The 20,419-nt window shown below is 37.9% G+C and overlaps 1 protein-coding gene and 1 pseudogene across 8 annotated transcripts in view; both read right to left on the reverse strand.

Moving 5' to 3' along the window:
* The window catches only part of ZNF385D (zinc finger protein 385D), a 1,067,118-nt gene that overhangs the window by 79,887 nt on the left and 966,812 nt on the right, over nucleotides 1-20,419 (reverse strand). For all 8 annotated transcript variants that reach the window (XM_051858856.2, XM_051858858.2, XM_051858860.2 and 5 more), the window contains one exon: nucleotides 18,923-19,085. In XM_051858856.2, coding sequence (XP_051714816.1) covers nucleotides 18,923-19,085 — 163 coding nt within the window. The remainder of the gene's footprint in view (nucleotides 1-18,922; nucleotides 19,086-20,419) is intronic.
* LOC127493916 (hepatocyte nuclear factor 4-gamma pseudogene) lies at nucleotides 40-18,914 on the reverse strand (annotated as a pseudogene).

The raw sequence follows: 20,419 nt of genomic DNA on the forward strand, positions 1-20,419 counted from the left end.
CATATACATTTGTATCCAGTCCAGCTATGTAAAATGTTATTTTTGATTTGCACATTAAAGGTAGAGCTACACACACACACACACACATTTTAAGCTATTCTATTTATCATATATGTGATTTTTATAGCACTAATGTTGAGCTGAGTACAGGTCGGGGTATTCAAAATCAAATTTGATCATTGACCAAACCAGGGAGTGTGCCACATTATCATAAATGTTTCACTTTTCTTTCTAGAATAAGACATCTGATAAAATCAGAAACTCCTGATTATGCAAAAACTTACATTAGATAGGATTTTGATGAATTTAAACCAAGGATTTTCTCAGGTTTTTAAATAAAGACAAATATTCTTACAACCTAACAGCTAAAGTGAACCAACCTGCTGAAACAGTGCACACAAATTGAGTGGATGTGCTTTATGGATTTTGTACATGTTCTTTAAAAAAAAATCAGTAAAGGCCTCACTTGATTTCAGATTTCATTAGTTCTGCAGTATAAAAAATTAGATTTCTACAGGATACAACTCAGTAAAACTACCTGGCTCTCACTTATTAATTTTAAGTTTGATGGGCAATGTTACCTTTACCTTTTTGAATACAGAGAACAATAATGGAAACAAGTAGTTGGTGGATATAACAGCCATGACAAGTCATTTATTCTATCATTGTTGCAATCATAGTTATTAGATCAGCTTTCCAAAAGCAAAAATACATAATCTGGTTAGAATCTTGGATTATATTGAAGTAAGAAACTGGTTTTACCTGGTGTTGTTTCAGTCAGGCACTTTATATCACAGATTTTTTTTATCCCTTCAGGATGATGAGTAGATATACTTAACTTGTTATCTATGCTATCACCTGGAAGTAACTAGAAAATGGATAAAATATCACCAGTATATTTTTCTATACCATTTGGTAAATGATGGATTTATGATATTCCTATTAATAGAGTATTAATAGAGAAAATAACTATGATATTAATACTATTTCAGATAATCTTCCACAAAGAAAATTCTTTCAAATGGGAATGTCAATAATGTAGAAAGAACTCTTTACATGCTTTATTTTGCTCTTTTTTTCGGTATGAAGATAAAATCCAATATTTTATATGACAGCATGCTGAATTTTTAAAAGAACTACATATATAACATCCATATTCATTTCCCTGATTAGGAAATTGACAATTTTGTAAAAAAGTTGTTATGACCTTGAAACTCTATACTACGTTATCTTATTTTAAAATACCATTGCATACTGATCTAAAATGTCTTAATAATATAGGAGGAAACCTGCATTTATAGGCCATGATCCAATCCTTTCTAGGTTACTGGATTTTCAATTATCAAAATTGTTGCACTAAATCTCACCTTTATTGCCTAAAAGAATTAAAACTCTTTTCCAAAGTGACAATTCCTAGGAGATAACAATTATTCTCTTTCTACCCCATTCCAATGCAAATGGCCTTGTAACTTTGACAATTTTGTACAGTCATGTAGAAAAATTAGAATTTACTGCAATAAAGTCAGGTTTATTTTTCTTTTGTACTTGTCTTGAGTTTTGTTTTCCAAAGAATTCTGTCCTTGTCTACATAGAATTAAAAAATCAAATATAAACAGAAAAATCAAGGTTGAAATGGTTTCATGTACAAATTCCAAACTACTATAAATTTTATACAGAGATCAAACATGTTGCTTTCCAATAATACACAAAAGCTTTACTATCTGGTAAAGTAATAAAAAATGTTTTATTTTCATTAAAAAAATATAGACCAATATAAAGCTGTGGCCCTGGACCTTATCCTCCCTACTGGCTTCATATAAGTGAAAACCACAATAAATATGGGAAGAGTGTACATTGCTGGCAGACATACAAATTAGAATTTCTTAATGGGCCCAAGGTCTGATACACAGAGACAAGTATTTATAGTGATACTCTAAGGTGTGTTTGTGGGATTTGCTGAGTGAGAGGAAATATGACTAATTTAACAAACATGTTAATACCTGCTACCAACCCAAATTGGGATTAATGTTAACAAGTACTACTAGGAGGGATTTAATGTTTGCTGAATTAACAGGAGACAGTAAGACCAAAGGTCCTGGGCAGAATCAGAAGTTTGTTCAAATCCTACCTCTGCCTTTTTACAAATGCATTGATCTCAGTCCAGCTTAACTCAGAACCTGGCTTCTTTATCTGGAAATTTAAGAATGTGTCTACTGCCATGAGTCAGGTATTTGCACAGCCATCACAGCCTTTAGCATAAAACTTCTAAGCCACATTATCACAGCTTTTTATCCACTGCCTTCTTCACTAACATGAGTAGCAAATATTGAGCACTGACTAAATATTGATTAAATGCAACATTTCATCAAAGGCATTATTTTAAGCATTACATATCCTTGACATTAAGTTTAACACATGCTGGTTAATAATATGTCCTTCCTGGTTTATGAATGTTCATTTCAATTCTTCTTTCATGAAGAATTTCATTTCATTTCTTCTTTCTTTCTTTACTATTCTCCCTCAGCAAATCCTTTCTTTCTTGTGCTGTTATCTTGTTTGAAGACACTTCGAAAGTAGAATGTTCTGCATCTTAGTTTGCATTACTGCAGTCAGTAGGTTATATTTTGCAAAAATACTTACAGATTCATAAGTATGCATGAATTAATGGATGGATAAAGGACAAATAAATAGCTAGCAGTTCATGAGTCGGACTCAGTTTTCTAAATATTTCAGTGAAAGATGAGGAAGTTTTCTTTACCACAACATCTTTTACTTTAGAGGCAGTATGTCAGGGGGAAACATTATTTTTCCTTAGTTTTACACAATTCCACTGGCAAGGAAATAGAAGTTAGGGCAAAAATAAAAAAGGTTCAATGGGTCAGTTTTGTTACTCATACATATTTTACATCCTAAACTCCACCTTGGAGTCTGGTTAGGCACCAACTGTTAGTCTGAGGGCTATTGATCTGAGCAATCGCATAAGTGTAAAATATTGTAAAGGCTGCCCAAAACCAAAAGTGATGCCCGGGAAGAATGGCATCAATTCTACCCTAAGGAGTTACTATGTCCTCTGCCCTCAGATCTAGCCAATGCCTCTGTCACAACTTAAGGTTCAATACACAGTCACTATGACTCAATAGAGCTTTAAAAATGCTCTTAACTCATTAGAAACTGAAGTAGCACAGCAATTTAATGAGGAATCTGAATGCGATTATTATAATTAAAATAGCAACTTAATTGTATACCCTCTCTGGGAAATACTTAGCCCAATGGTTGCACATTCAAATTCTGAATTACACTGGTTAACACCTTTGATTTGTGCTCCAAAGCAGTTAATTGTAATAGAGTTCAAAGAGAAATTTATTGACTACATACATTCAAACTCTTACTAAGTGTTTGTAGGTTTTATTGTTTAAAGAATTCATGAGGAGCCAGCGCTGTGGTGCAGAGGGTAAAGCCGCCACCTGCAGTGCTGATATCCCACATGTGCACAGGTTCGAGACCTGGCTGCTCCTCTTCTGATCCAGTTCTCTGTTATGACCTGGGAAAGCAGTAGAAGATGGCCAAGTGCTTGGGCTCCTGCACCCGTATAGGAGACCTGGAAGAAGCTTCTGGCTCCTGGCTTCGGATCAGCCCAGCTCTGACCATTGCAGCTATTTGGGGAGTGAATGAGAGGATGGAAGACCTCTCTCTCTTGCTCTCTGCCTCTGCCTCTCTGTAACTCTGCCTTTCAAATAATTAAGTAAATCTTAAAGGAATATGCTCTATCATGGAGCTTAAAGTTTTCCTTGATTTGACAAGAAGAGACATAATTTCAATGAGTAGGAGGGCTGAGTTTACACAGAGGCCTGGAAGTAGGCATCAGCTAGCGATGAGTGTGCATGGACTTGCATATATTTGTGTGCACCCACGTACAACTACATGAGCATATGACACTTGCATTCTTCAGTACATCATTTCATTTATGGTATGGGGTGATGTATGAGAGAGCACTCTAGGAAAACGGATATATATACACACACACACTGTTTTCAATCCTCAAGTGATTTTGTTTGGTTGGAACTAGGAAAAATGTGGCAAACTTGCAGAAATAATGGTCAAAGGCTAGATTATAAAAAAAGTAGTAATGGGGATGGTGTTGTGCTGCAGTGGGTTAAGCTAACACTTGAGAATCCTGCATACCATATAATGTGTCTGGTTTGAATCCTGTCTACTCCACAATTCTGACCTCGCTTCCTACTAATACACTTGGGAGGCAGTTCAAGTGTTTGAGTCCCTGACATCAGGTAAGAGACCCAGGTGGAGTTCCAGGCTCCTGAGTTCAGCCTCGCCAAGCCCTAGATATTGGGAATATGTGGGACTGAACCAGCAGATGGAATATCTCCCTTTGTATCTTTATTATAAATAAATAAATAAATAAATAAATAAATATATCTTTAAAAAAACAGTACTGACACCATGTTTCAGAGTTTGGAATTCACCAAAGAAAAATGCAAGTGTACTTCTTAACGCAAATATCTGTTTTAGCTAATTTAGAAGCTTCATGTCGCCTAAGTAAAAGAAACATGCTGTGAACAGGTTTTGTTTCACATTTCATGCTTGTTATTATTATATATCAATCCTTTCGCTTCTCCACATTGGAGATAAAATTCTCCAATTGTCCACATGTTTTTACAGATGCTCATTTGACATTCCATCATATTTGATCATTGCTGAACCCTTTTGTTACATTTACGATTTCTAGCTTTTTTGTTATTAATCATTATTTTTCAATTGAATCAGTTTACTTTATAAGCTTACATCTATTTAATTTCCAAAACTGGCATAAAAACGTGGAGTAGGAGATTCTCCATGAAGACACACACAGACACAGATGTTTCCAGAACTGCGGCATCTGTAGACAAAGCCACTGGGAGTTTTAATTTAATTTTTAAATGTCAGCCAGATGGCTGGTGTATCATAGATACTGGTTAGGTATTCAATTTATCGTTTATTGTGTAAATCTTGCATTTCTGGTAAAAAGAAACACGCAGTCACAAGTGTACACAAACAAACAGGCATAGCGCTAGAGGAGTTAAGGAAAAGCCACTTTGCTATGCTAATTACTTCAATCTGAGGGCAAGAGGGGAACAGCAAATACAAGAAAAGGCCTTCTCTGGACTCCCTGTGTCTGCCTAGGGACAGACTGTCCAAAAGGAACTCAACCATCATTGACCATTTTGATATTTCACCAACCAGGGAAGGTTACCACAGGAGAGCAGGCAGGTCAGCACCACTTCTAGACAAACTCTGTCACAGGCTACTGTATGTTCTGAGGATCATACCTCTTCTCCCCAAATCATTTACTCTCCCCTAATTGCCCAGACCCCCAACTCTTCTGCCCTATGAAGGTACATGAGCTTGTAGATCTCACTGGGCTTCAGGGAGTTACTTTTCTTTTCAGGTAATAATTTATATGTATCTTTTTCCTGTCAATCTGGCAACTGTCAGCTTATTTCATAGACTTAGAGTGTAGAGGAAAACAAATCTCTCCCCTTACAGCATATATACGCATATACACATGGGTAGGGGGTTAAGTGTTTTGATTATGACACAAAATCATGCCATTGCTTATCGCACACCATACAGCTGACATCCAGACTAAGCTCATGAGGGATCAGTCAGGAAGGTTAGAGACATCCATCCATTATAATGAGTCAGACAACATGTTCTTGATGAACTGCAGAATTAATTCTGAAATTCTTTTGAGACTCAAGAAATGGTTTTATGTAATGTATCTGGGTCAAAACTTATCAGAGGAATAGAGCCAGCATAATACCATTCATCTGGATTTCCTCATCCATATACAAAAAAGAGCAGGATAGAATATTTGCTGTCATTTCCATGTCACCTCGAATATAGTTTCTCATCCCTAATTCAGGTACAAAGATGCACATATTCAACTGAAGTGTTAGTTTGAAAAAAAAAAAAAGACTTATTTTATTTTATTTTTTTGAAGGGCAGAGTAATGGGGGGAGGGGAGAGTGAGACAGAGAGACAGACAGGGAGATCTTCTGTCTGCTGGTTCACTCCTCAAATGATCACAGTGGCTGAGCAGGGAAGGCTGAAGCCAGGAGCTTCATCCTAGTCTCTTAGGTGGGTGCAGGAGCCTAAGCATTTGGGCCATCTTCTGCTTCTTTTCCAGGCACATTAGCAGGGAGCTGGATGAGAAGTGGAGCAGCCTGGACTGGAACCCTGCAAACATATGGGATGCCAGCATTGCAGGCAGAGGCTTAACTCATTAAGCTACAAGTCTGGCCCCTCTCCTTTTGAACTCCCCTTCTCTTTCAGTCTCTCTAAAGACCTGCTGCTCCCAGCACATTCTGCTGGCACTTATCACACATCTTGAGAAGAGGACACTTGATAAAAATCTTTCTTTGAACAATTCGAAGCTAGTGCTAGGAAAAGGAAAAGCACTTTAGGCATAAATGGTCTCACAATGGTGCTTCAACTGCTGCCTCTGGAAGCATGCAGTGGGATCCTTTATCAGGGAATTAACTGTCCCACGGAGACTTTGTTTGAAAGAATGGGTCAGGAAAGAAAGACCCCAGGAGCCAGTACAATTTCCATCGTGGAATGAGGCTATTTGTACACCACTGCTCCAGATCTACAAGAACTCATGGAAATGGGTCCCTTTCAAATGATTTTATATTGCCTCTTACACCTCAACAGAGCTACAGATTCCTAAGCCACAGAAGCATTTGTTTCTTTCTTTAAAGAAAATGAACAATGAGGATACCTCATGGACAGGCATTAAAGGTATGATCTCAGATAAAGAAATATGTATGTTTAATATTTGTGTATATGTAATACAAACTGTATTACATCACATATACAGATATCTAATACAAATATAAGATACCTGGCTTCCTGAAGTCAAGATCAGCTTGTATTCGGTTAGAATTTTCCGTTTTCGGGGTACTTGTTTGAAGACTAAATCAAGAAAACCAGCTCTTTCCATTTTTTTTTTTTTTTGAAAACAGAAACAAAAGCTAATTCACACTTGTCCTCTACTGAAAATTCTTTGTTTCCTAAATGACACTGAGGATGGTTTTCTGTTACAATCTTCCTCCATCACCTGTATCACCAGTTCACCACTGTAATGTTTTGACTTCGACCTAAATTGGAAGGAAAACAAAACACAGAGGTGTGCACCCAGCACAGTGCCTGATTTAAACAGCTGGTTCAGGAGCAATGCACGGGAATGGAAAGAGCCTCTCTCTGTGATCTTGCCATTGACTGGCTTACACCAATGGAGTTTTGTTTCCCAACGTGTTTGTTTTCTGTCACTACCATCATTTCACATCAGGCACCTTTCTTATCATTGGAAAAGACTGTTTATCACTATAAGCCCCTGAACAAATAATGTGAATTCCAGTGAACACTGGAAGGCAATTATTAATTCAGAGCAAATAAATGTTCCTTTGCTTTCAGAGATCTTCTCAACAATAAATAAAAACGTATTTCACTCAATCTTGGCACGTTTTTCTTTTTCCTGTTTTTATTTAGAAAGTTCAAACACCATGGCATCATAGTTCAGAAACATTTTAATCTCATTATAATTTAACATTTAATAATCTAATAATTTTGTGATTTTCAATAATGAAATTTATAAAAGTAATTTTACATTTATAGAATGAATTATTTCACAATAACATTTATTTCTATTACATGAAAAATTTTTGTGTTCTATAAAAGCAATAACTTATTTTTATTTTTATTTGTTTGACAGGCAGAGTCAGACAGTGAGAGAGAGAGACAAAGAGAGAGAGTTATAGACAGTGAGAGAGAGAGAGAAAAGTCTTCCTTCTGTTGGTTCACTCCCCAAATGGCCACTATGGCCGGTGCTGCACCGATCTGAAGCCAGGAGCCAGGTGCTTCCTCCTGGTCTCCCATGCAGGTGCAAGGACCCAAGCACTGGGCCATCCTCCACTGCAATCCCAGGCCACAGCAGAGAGCTGGACTAGAAGAGGAGCAAGAGGACTAGAACCCGGGGTGCCAGCACTTCAGGCCAAGGATTAACCAAGTGAGCCACAGTGCTGGCCAAAAGCAATAACTTTTTTTAAAAAAAGATTTTATTCATTTATTTGAGAGGTAGAGTTACAGACAGTGAGAGGGAGAGACAGAGAGAAAGGTCTTCCTTCTGTTGGTTCACCCCTCAAATAGCTGCTACGGCTGAAGCCCGGATCCAGGTGCTTCTTCCCAATCTCCCACATGGGTGCAGGGGTCCACGCACTTGGGTCATCCTCTGCTGCTTTTCCAGGCCATAGCAGAGAACTGGATTGGAGGAGGGGCAGCCAGGACTAGAACCGGGTGCCCATATGGGATGCCAGCGCCACGGTGGAGGATTAACCTACTGCGCCATGGTGCTGGCCCCAGCAATAACTTTCTTAACAATATATGAAAATATGCTGAAAACATCAGCTCCTCTTTGTCTTGCATTTTTGGCAGTTCAGTATATAAATATATTATATTACAAATTCCTTGACCACAGGTATTAAAGCAAAATAATTGATCATAATTTCTAAAACATAGTTGTTTAGAAATAAATTAGAAAATTCACTAAAAGTAAATGTTATGTTTTATATTTTAAAGGTGTTTGCTATGGTCTGAATGTTTGTGTTGTTCAAAATTCCTATACTGAAACTTAATAGCCAATGTGATGGCATCTGGAGGTGGGATCTTTGGAATATCATGAGGACAAAGGTCCCGTGAATGGGATTAGTGCCCATATAAAAGAAGACCCAGAGAGCTCCCCTGCCCTTTCCACATGCAAGGACCTAGCTAGCAGGTCCCATCTGTGAACCAGACACCGAATTTGCCATGCCTTGATCTTGCACTTTACAACATGGACAACTATGAAAAATATATTTCTTTGGTTTATAAGATGCACAGCTTATGAAATTGTTATTGCAGCCCAAATGGACTAAAATAGTGTATTTTATATCTGCTGAGAGAAGAACCCAAAAAAGTACACAAAAACTACAGAGATACTTATATTTATTAAAAAAAATCACAGATATTCATGAGACAGACATTAGAGTAAATTTTCAAAAATTAACAGTTAAAATTCCTCCCATTCTCTCACTTGTATAGTTTATAGTTTCACAAGAATGTCAGCTCTTGAAAGAACACTATTGATTATATTAAATCAATGACAGCTTTCAAGGAATCATTTTTCCATTTTGAGTTCAGTTTCACTTTAACAGTCAATAAGTCAGTTAACATGAACGTATCTTTTTCTGTGTATGGCAAATGAGAGTTATGAAATCATAATATTAGAAATTTTGAAGGTCCCTAAAAATGATGTAATTCAATCTCTTATGTCTTGAGATATTTTTTGCTACATCATTAATAATTATGTTCTCTGCTTTTGTAAACAAAGTGAGAGAGAGGAATCACCTCTAACTGAGGTTGCTTGTTACTAATCACTTAAATTCCCATTTGGGATGATATCAAGGAATTTAGGGCACCGGTGAGTTGTGTTCTGTCCAGAATCAGATATTCTACATATCCTGGGTTGTTGAATTTTTGAAAGTCTTCTAAGTCAGTTATTTGATTTTGTTTTAATTTTCATCAAAATATATCTGGTGTATCTTTCATTTTCTTTAATGTTTTGGGGGGAAGATTCTTCTTAGTGGAAAAGTAGTTTCATATTCACACTACAACAATTTTATATTCATCACTTAATTTTAAAGATATATTCCAGATAACATGAAGATAGCATTCATCCAGTCACTCAAGTGTGTATATTTAAAAATCACAGTGTGAGTAAAATGCTCACATTTTTCATTGCATACCAAAAATCTATCTTCATTAAAGTCAATGAGACCTGGGTTTTCAATGTGGTTTTCTTACTTTTTAGGTTCATGAACTTTGGTTACAAACCATAAGCCTCCAAACTAAAGGTTCTTTATTTATAAAAGAGAGATAATAATACTGCTTTAATGGGGTTTTTGTGAGGCCTATACAAGGCACACCCGTGGAAGATGGCTCACTGGTCTCCCCACATGCTTTCTCCCAGAGTTGTACAGCCTTCGCTTGCACGGGCTTTCTACCCAACAACTAAATGGGCCCCCTAAGAGGTAGTTCTGGTCATATGCTGCTTGCTGCTCAGTGGATGACTGCTTCTAGACTGTTTCAGGAGAAATAAATGAACATTTATCTCAGTGGGACCACTGTTTTAGAGGATACTTTGTTACAGGTTAGCCTGTATTCTAACTAACAAAATGAATGTACTCTATCTTAATGCACACATTCAATACAGTCAGATTTCAAGGATTAACCTGTCATTCTTGAGAAAGGCATGCAACTGTGGACCAAAGAGCTGCTTCTTGGCCACAGGTTGCACATAATTATTCTTCTTCAAAGAAATACACTCTAATCTACAGCAACTGCTTTACTTTTCTAATCTGTAAGCCTACAGTTTACTAAAAAAAAAAACAAAAAAACAAAAAAACCTGGTTCATTTTACATTTGCTAGTCTCAGTTTTAAAAAAAGCACTTAGTTCTGCATCACATCACAATAAAGCAATTATTTACAGATTTAAATTAATATTATGAAAACAAATGAGAGTAGTATACAGATTTAACTGGTCCAGGCACAGTGTAGGGGCAGTTGGAAAAAACACACGATATAAACAAATTCAAACTCAAAATATACACCGGTTGCATGTATCGTTTTACACGGTAGGCACAGCAAACAAAATTAGTATATAAACAAGAAAACGATACCATCTTGCAACAGCACCATGAAAAAGTTTCAGCTAAGAGTTTGCCAAGAGTACCATCCTGAGATATTTCAAGACCAATTTGTCACATTTATGCAGTGCCGTGCAGAAGTAAACATGTTCTCACAACTGCTTTTGTTTGGAGAGAGACTGATGTGAGATGACGGATGCTTGGTTTGCAGCTATTTTGTACTGTTCTTATCCAGAACCTTGTGGTGTTTCTGGAGTCGCACCCAGGAACACTTCCTGAAGGCCACTGTCGATTTTAACCATTGCAAAAAGTTTCCCAAACTGAATTTGCTCAATGATTTGCCAGGTGATGCTCTGCAGCATGGCCACAGCAGCTGTTCTCCAAACCGCCCTGGAGAGTCTTACTGCCAATGGTTGGTATAGTCCTCCAAGCTGATGAGCACTTAGAAAGACCTGTTCTTAATGCTTACTTGGTCACTCAGCCCTTTCGCATCTGGGTCAGAAAACACAATTGCCACCAAACAAGCATACTCGTTGTCATCAATCTGGATTTCTTGAAATGGCGGAACTAGCTCATCTAGGACCCGCCTGGCCACAGGGCTGATCCTAACTTCGCAGCTATTACGGTGAATTATGTAGTTGTTTACCAAATGCAAAAATATATTTATACATCATGGATCTCTTTGTAGCTCCAAGCAGTAAGCGTTCCCCTGCGTGAGTTCTCAACAGCGCCACCAGATCATCCAGTGGTAACTCACAGAAGCCCTCCCACAGAACTGAGAGTCGCTGCTTCATAGACTCAGGGACATCACCAATACTCGCGATTTTCTATGTCAGTGCTTGCCTCTGGGCTTGAGACTGAGATCTGGTGAGAGGGAACTTCAGCTTGTTCCAGGGTGTTAATGGAGGGAATGTTGCTGCTGCCCAGTGGACTTCTACTGGTGCTTATTCTATCGCGTTCGTTTTGCACAGTTTCTTTTTTCATTCCTGCTCTAAAACATTTTCTTAATCGACAGATCTACAGTGATTCCTTTTGTCCTCATCAACAGCGCATTGCCCACTGAACCTGTAGGAATTAACATGCCTCGCGTAGGCGGCGTCTGAAGCAGCCCTTGCACCCTCACAGTTTGATGCCCTGTAGTGTTTTCCTGATGCTCTGTCTCCAGATTTAGCACAGAAACAGTTGATGCCATCGACTGTGGTATTCATACTTGTGGTCTCTGGCGCAGCACTATCTGCACGGAGCCACTGTGGAGCAGTGCTGTCCCAGTCAGCCAACGCATTGCCCAGCACCAGGTCCCCAACCAACCCTGCACATCTTGGCAGTTTTGAATTTGATAGGTACAACCTCCCTAGATTACAATCTTCAAGCAAAAAAAAAAAAAAAAAAAAGACTGAGTCACAAGAGTGAAAAGTACTTTTACTCGGAATTTAGGTTAATGAAACACATATATTTGCAATTCACTGAGGCCTGAAAAAGAGAATTATGTACAGAAAGAGGGAGAAATGCTCTCAGACTTTACCAGTTAGGTGAATCAGGTAAATCCATATACTCATTAGGCTAATATAATTCCTGATTGACAGTCATGGCAAGTCCATTAGAAATGGCAAGTGCTCTCTCTCTAGGATAGACCACATCTTATACCACAAATAAAGTCTCAGCAAATTTAAGACTTAAATCATACCACCTATCTTCTAGGCCCATAAAGTAATGAAACCAGAAATAAGCAACAAGAATGACAGAACACCCATAAATACTTGGAAATTAAATAACATTTTACTAATGATCAATGGGTCATTGAAGAAATTAAAAAGGAAATCAAAAACTTTCTTGAATAAAAATGAAAATACAACATATCAAAACCTGTGGGATACAGCAAAAGCAGTATTAAGAGGAAAGTTTATAGCATTAAGTGCTTACATTAAAAAAAGAAATGTCTCAAATTAAAGATCTAGTGACATATCTTGAAGACAGAAAAACAAGAACAAAAGAAAACCCAAATAAACAGGAGGTGAGAAATAATAAGGATCAGAGCAGAAATAAAGGCAATTAAAACTAAAAAAAAATACAAAAGATCAACAAGCAAAAAGTTGGTTTTTTTGAAAAGTAAAATATATAAACTTCTAGTCAGACTAACAAAGAAAAAAGAGAAAAAAATTACATAAATAAGATTAAAAACCAGACATTACAACCAACACCACTGAAATAAAAAAGACCCTAAGAAACACTATGAAGAACTCTATGCTAATAAACTGGAAAACCTGGAACAAAGGGATAAGTTCCTGGATTCATATAACCTATTAAGATTAAATCAAGATTTAGACAACCTAAACAGACCATACCAAGCAATGAGATGGAAGCAGTAATCAAAAGTCTTCCAGCAAGGAAAACTCCACAACCTGATGGCTTTGCTACTGAATTCTGCAAAACATTCAAAGAGGAAGTAACTCCCAATATTCTTCAAACTATTTGAAAATATTGAATAGGATGGGGTTCTGCCAACTCTTTTTATGAGGCCATCATTACTTTGATACCAAAACCAAAGAAAGACATGACACAAAGACTACAGACCTACATCCTTAATGAACACAGATGCAAAGATTCTCAATAAGATACTAGCAAACTGAAACCAAAAGCACATCAAAAAGATCATACATCATGATCAAGTGGGATTTATCCCAGAAATGCAAGGGTCATTTAACATCCACAAATCAATAAACATCATATCACACTAATAGAGTAAAGAACAAAAACCATATGCTCATCTCAATAAATGCAGAGAAAGCATTTGATAAGATTCAATACCCCTTCATAATAAAAACCCTTCACAAATTAGGTATAGAAGGAATATTCCTCAAAATTATCATACTGAATGGGGAAAAGCTGAAAGCATTTCCCTTCAGATATAGAAAAAGTCAAGGATGTCCACTTTCACCACACTTATTCAATATAGTACTGGAAGTTTCACAAGGAGCAGTTAGGGAGGAGCAAGAAACAAAGGGCATCAAAATTGGAAAAGAGGAAGTCAAATTATCCATGTTTGCAGATGACATGATGTTGTGCATGGGAAATCCTAAGCACTCCACCAAAAAGCTGTTAGAACTGGGAAACCAATTCAGTAAAACTGCATGATACAAAACAAACATACAAAAAACAGGAGCTGCTTTGTATGCTAATCATTATTTTTATGAATAAAAATTTGCTTTTAAAAAATCTTGCTGGGTTGGACGAATTATTTCCAAAGACATCTGTCTTTGGAAATCCTTGTTCTAAAAATATTCAGTAACTAACAGCAGTCACCCTTGTAGAGAAACTATTTTGAGTGTTCAACATATTTTTTAAAATATTACTTTTGCCTATGAATTTTTCTTTGTGTAAATTCACCAGCCTCCTAGTTCTCACTGTATCACAGGAACTACAATTATGCTTAATGTTAGGAGTATACTCTTGTCTAGAGATGATGAATTAGATTTTCTAGGAGCAGTCAGTGGTTGCTGACTGAACACCGCCTTCTGCTCAGCTTTCGACAGTTCAGACTGACAACCAGTGAGAAAAAAATAAAAATTTAAATAAAAAAAATCACAAAATTAGTGAATAGAAGCTGACTTCACCGATCGCTCATTCATAACTGTTACTCCCAACAGTGCAATTAAGACTCCATTATTGGAGCTGGTGCTGCGATCTAGTAGGCTAAGCCTCTGCCTCCAGCACTGGCAACACATATGAGCACTGCTCCATTACCCTTCCAGCTCCCTGCTAATGTGCCTGGGAAAGCAGCAAAAGACGGTCCTTGGGCCCCTGAACCCATGTGGGAGACCCAGAGGAAGCTCCTGGCTCCTGGCTTCTCTTCTACTGCTTTCCCAGGCCACAGTAGAGAGCTGGATCAGAAGAGGAGCTTGAACCAGTGCCCATATGGGATTCCGGTGCTGCAGGCAGAGGCTTAGCCTCAAATGTTTTTTCAAGTCTGCCTACAATGCGAACTTTGTTGTGAGTATTCCAATACCTGTATTTCCAAGAAAACCCTCAAATCAGTTTTCTTATTTAAGTCCTCATGGCTTCTTACCCTTTTCACTGTTGTGCTCCAATCCTCTCTAAGGGTTCTCTTCTACCCATTCATGTTTTCATTTTCATGTTTAATGTTTTGAAAGCAATTAATTTGATATTTTTTATACAATTCAATTACTTTCATTAAAATGATTTGATAAAAACAGTAAAATGTCATTAAAACCTCAAAACATCATTGCTCACTGAACAGAGGGTTACAATTTTATATTATTATAAAAACATGACATTTGATTTTAGAGTCTTGTCCTTGCCTCCTGCCAAGCAGTTAACTGTTCTAGAAAACTAGTTCAGAGAAATACTTTGTCTTGAGAGTTGTACTCCTAAAAATATGGGGGAGAGAAGACAGTAATAAAAAGGACAAGTCATAGTTTTTAGAAAACTCAAATCTGTCAACCTGAGAGCCTCTGGTTCTATTGCAATGTAAAGGGGATGTGGGTCTATGAAATAGATGGCATTTTATTAGGCTTTAAAGATAGTTTTCATCATTTTGTGGAAGCTTAGTTTAAAGGTAGAATCCATCTGAAAACATACAATGATTGGGCTGGAATCCTTAGTCTCCCATCCTATATGAGTTTGTTGTTGCTGTTATTTTGCTTTGTTTTGTTCTTTTTTTTACCCCTGGGTACAAGTTTCCCTGGATAAGAAAGCACAGTCCTTCCTTAGTTCCCACCACTTTCTTTGGTTTTAGCACATGTGTGTAACTTTAGAGGATTTACTATGTCTTCTGCTTTTCTGGAATTTTTTTCTAGCTCCAGCCTGAAAGTGTGCCTCCATTTTAGTACCATCTCCCTTTTAAGTTCTAACATGTTTATTTTATATAGGTTCCTTTCCACAATTGCTACAGTTTGAATATTTATCCCTCTAAACACAATAATTTAGTCCCTGAAGTCTTAAGTTAATGGTTTAAGAGAGTAGAAACAATTATGATATTTAGATATGGGGTCTTTGGGAAATTATTAGATTGGATTAGGTCATTAGGTCAGAGTCCCCATGATTGCCTCTTCGTGGTGCTTTATAAGAAACATACACACAGATAGAAACACACACATGTGCTCCCTGTCTCTTACCATATGATGCTGGGTATATTACCCTGGGACTCTGCAAGCAAGAATCCCATCACCAAAGGCTGAATCCATGGGACCTGCCTGACCTTGGTCTGTGAACCTCCAGAATCTTGAGCCAAAATAAAACTTTTTTCTTTATAAAGTTAGTCTAACTTGTTGAGTATTTCACTGTAATGATGAAAGACTGGCTAGTATAACCACACAATCAAAAATCTGTTCTCATTCAACTTATAAAAGGACAAAGCCTTTGTGACTACAACCCTTCATTTTCTAGTAGTTAAGTTGAGGAATGGAGGTATGTGTTCAGCACTCATTTATGTAGTAAAGACAACACACAGGTGAGATTCTTTACTAATCCAATTATCAGATCTATCCAACATGTACATATACAAGGGGATTTCAAAAAAATCATGGAAAACTGTAGTTAGATAATTTTATTTTAGTTTAAAAATTTTTGAATTTCATGGATAATTTTTTCTAATAGGTTTTTCTCATTAACTTTTTGAAACCCATAGTATGCATGATTTCCGAAAAATTTGTGGGAGTGGGGGTTTATCTGTTACATTATCTGCATACTATATCTGGGTACCTGGGCTTGATACCCAACTCTGGCTCCTGACTCCAACTTCATGAGAATGCAGAGCCTGGGAGGCAGCCGTGAAGGCTCAAGTAATGGAATCCCTGCCACACACTTGGGACACTTGGATTGAGTTCCGGCCATAGCAGCTCTGGTCATTGCTGGCATCTGGGGAGTAAACCAGTAGATGAGTTCTCCCTCTCTCTGTATCTCTCCCTCTGTTTCTCAAATGAAAAAAAAAAAAAAGCATTGATTCTTTGATTAACTGATCTTTTAATTTTGTTCCTGTGGGGAGCAACTCGGACTAGACTAAGTTACTCGAATTAAGACTTATTCTATGCATCTGCTCTCCCACAATATGGCGCTGGGAGAGGAGTAAACAGCTTCTACACAGCTGCCTCCAGTTCAACCAATAAACAGCAGGACTTGCTCCTGATTGGAGGAGAGCAGTGTACTCGGCGTGTGGGTAGCAGAGTTGGGATTGGTGGAAGAGGACTATAAAGGAGGAGAGAGACAACATGCACCAGGAACATCTATCTGAAGGAACACCTGAGCAGCCCCCGAGAGAGCCGGCCGGCGGTGTGCCGCTCCCCCGCAGAAGTGGGGAAAGTGGCAGGGGGAACCGCCCTTCCACGGAGGTGGAAGGACAGCAGAGAACCTGGGAAGAACCAGCAGCAAACCCGGGAAGGGCCGAGCAGACAAAAGAACAGTGCAGGGTCCTGTGTCGTTCCTCCGCGAAGAGGGGGAGCGACAGTTCCTATGAACTTTTCGAAGGTTCCTCATATACTTTTAATGACATGCAACTTTAATGTTACAAGAATCTTTGCATTTTAAGAAAGGATCAGAATAACCCAAAAAGCCATTATGGATAAAAATGTCTAAGAGTAGAAAATTTAGAAGGCAAGCAAAAATATTACTACATACCTTTATGTCACTCATCTCTTTTTGTTCTCCCCATCTCCTATTTTCTTTGCATTAAAAAGATATTTTCATTTCCCCATAGTTACTGTGGCTCTGAGGACCTCATCTGTGCCCCAATATTGGGGAGCAGAAGTTACAATCCCCTGCTTCTTTATCATTTGTTACCCTAAAGCCACCAAAATAAAGCAGTCAGTCTTCATTTGTTAGAGAAGAAAAAAATGTTTTTCTTGTAAAATTCTGCATCTGAATTAATAAAACAGTATAATCCACACTTACTCTGGATACCAAAGAAATACATACTAAGCATTTATTTTTTTTGCCCCTTTAGTGTATGGTGAAACAAACTTGGATATATCAGGAAACCAGAAGAGTAAAGGAAGTTTCAGTCATTCAACAGACATTTGACTCAAGACCTGCACCATGCACGAATACAGAGATGACAGATGCACTCAGCCATAGGGAGCACACAGGGTTCTTAGGGAGAGGGCACAATGCATCCACAAATAATAGCTGGGTGAAGAACATACACGGTGCCTTGGGATTTCAAAGAGATTCACACAGGAAGCATCGCACCAGCTCCTTGGAGGAATCGGTGCATGTCCAATGGCTACAACTCTGTGTAAAAGCACTGTTTAATCTGTTTTACTGGTTCATTTTATATTTTCATCAATAATGGGCAGAAGAGTGACTTCAGGTGTAGATATATTATCATCACTTTTGAAAACGACATTTCCTCACCTTTGCCATTTGTATGAACTAGGAAACAACCAACCCAATTCACACTAACCCTCCTTTTCCAGAAAGTGATTCATTAAAAGTGCATCTAGAAATCATAAAGAACTTCTACATGAATTTTGAGGACCAGTGATCTTATTTATAAAGAGCAGCTTAGGGCAACCCCTTGGGATTCCTGTGTTGTGAATAAGTAAGTTGTTTGCAGGAGCTCTCTCAAGGGGCCACTCAGAGACAATTATTTCACTGTGAAGACTGTTAAGAAGAATAATTGGTATCAGTAACACTTACCTGTGTATGCAGAGAGAAGGTTAGCCAGCCATAACAAGGCCTGGATCACACAGCCACTACTTGAAACAATGCAATAGTTGGAGTTTGTGAGAAGAAAGCTGTCAGAAATAATGCCTTTACTGGGAGCTTCCTGATTCAGTTGGCATACTTTGCTGTGTAGTCACAGGTGCATCAAATCACCATGCAGTTATCAGCTAAGGGACTTGCATACAAGATGCAAACAATGCACACTGAACAGGGTATGTCTCAAAAAGGCTTATGGGGACATGACTTCAAATATTTTTATGTCTAATATGTTCCTGTACAACAGCCACAGGACTCTCAAAATGCAAAAACTTGAATGTAACTCTTGAGTGTCTTTACCTCTCAAGGGCATTGGGAAAATGATGGGAAACGATTACCGTTTTACAAAAGAAAATATGGCTCAAGCGTGAATCAATGTGGCTGGGATATGAATAAACAGACAGGAGATTAGACAAAGGAAGAAACCCCCAAACACAATGAGGACCAACAACAAAGATCATTGCTTAACCTGTTTTGTCAGAGCTGGTGTTGATGGTATTGGTAGTGATGGAGGTGAAGGTAGTCTTTGCGCTGTCCTTGGCAGTTACTGATTTCTGCTTATTTTTCATGGCTTCCAGTGCTTTGAGCTTCTTGGCATGTTTCGTGCCTTTGTAGTGGGCCGCAGCCTGGCTCTACAAAGGAGAACAAAATGAACCATGCAATCAGGCTCATTTCTAAACTGGCATTCTCTGTATTGCTGCAAATACAGATTCCCTTTCAATAAAAGGTACCATTCAAGCTAATTCTGGCTTGGCCAAGCAGTGGGGTTCTGTTTAGAATGATGCTAGAAAGCAATGGGACTCAAGTTCAAAAATCTTAGGACAGAAGGAAGAAACATCCCATTGCTTCTCTTAAGAGAAATGTAGCTGACCACTAACACATCAACAACATTTTCTCTGTGGAATGGGAAAAAAGTTAAGAATTTACACCTGTTTTGCTTTTGTTCTGATATAGAAGATGCTAGGCTCCCATAGATTAAGAAGAGTCCTAGAAAAGAGAGCCTCTCACTCCATGGCTCAAAAAGTGCGTTTTCTCTTTCTGCAATGTGTGTGATTAATAGAGTCCCCAACAGGTGTCTACAAGGAAAGGTTCACACATAACAAGGGAAGTGGGCACCCCGGAGTCTCAGATTGAAGCCTGCAAGTTCAAAAGCAAATGTACTGCCTAAGTCTAAATGGAGTTCATGGAAGCTGGGCAATTTTCTGATTCTTTCTTTCTCCCTGCTTCCTACAGAGGGTAGTCTGAGGAATTCAAGGTAGTGTCATTCTTTCAACATACGTGTTTTTCACACTCTGGTCCCTTGTCAGGAGGTGCCAGTGTGTTCTGACTACCTACTGGGGCCAAAGCAATTTGTTTGCCTGTGCCTTCTGAGATTCTTTTTTATTTTTATTTTTTGATGGTGATACACATTTCCCCAAGTTTATGTTTTCTTGACTTTTTGTGGGAGGCAGGTGGTATTGGGGAGACACATTAACTCAGATAGATAACTACCTTTAAATAAATGAATATTTATTAATGTTTATTAGGTGAGGAGCCTTTGCTGCAAATAAGTGGGATGAGGGTGGTTAGGGAGATTCTTAGATCAGGAGGTTTTTCTAGGTCAAAACCTTTAAAAATGTCATTTCACAGAAAAGAAATCTTAAGGGAGAACTATTTCTGGTAGTCACCCATCACTTCTCATTGCTTATTTAAACTAAATGTTCCATTTTGCCTGAAAAACAGTAGTCACATTGCCTTCTTCATTATAGCAACCATGGTAGGTAGGGCATTGCAGTATATATTTTAATAAATAAATAACCCACACTTTCATCTGCATCATTCTGACAATAATAACTTAAATAACTAGGTACCCTTATTGAAAGAACACTGGACAAAGAAATTATATATTAGAAACAGTTTGAACAGACTGTTCACAATCATGCATCAGTTACAAATTTTCCAACAACACATAACATCAAAAGACAGA

Source organism: Oryctolagus cuniculus, chromosome 4 (genome assembly GCF_964237555.1).
Source record: "Oryctolagus cuniculus chromosome 4, mOryCun1.1, whole genome shotgun sequence".
NCBI classification, from domain to species: Eukaryota; Metazoa; Chordata; class Mammalia; order Lagomorpha; family Leporidae; genus Oryctolagus; species Oryctolagus cuniculus.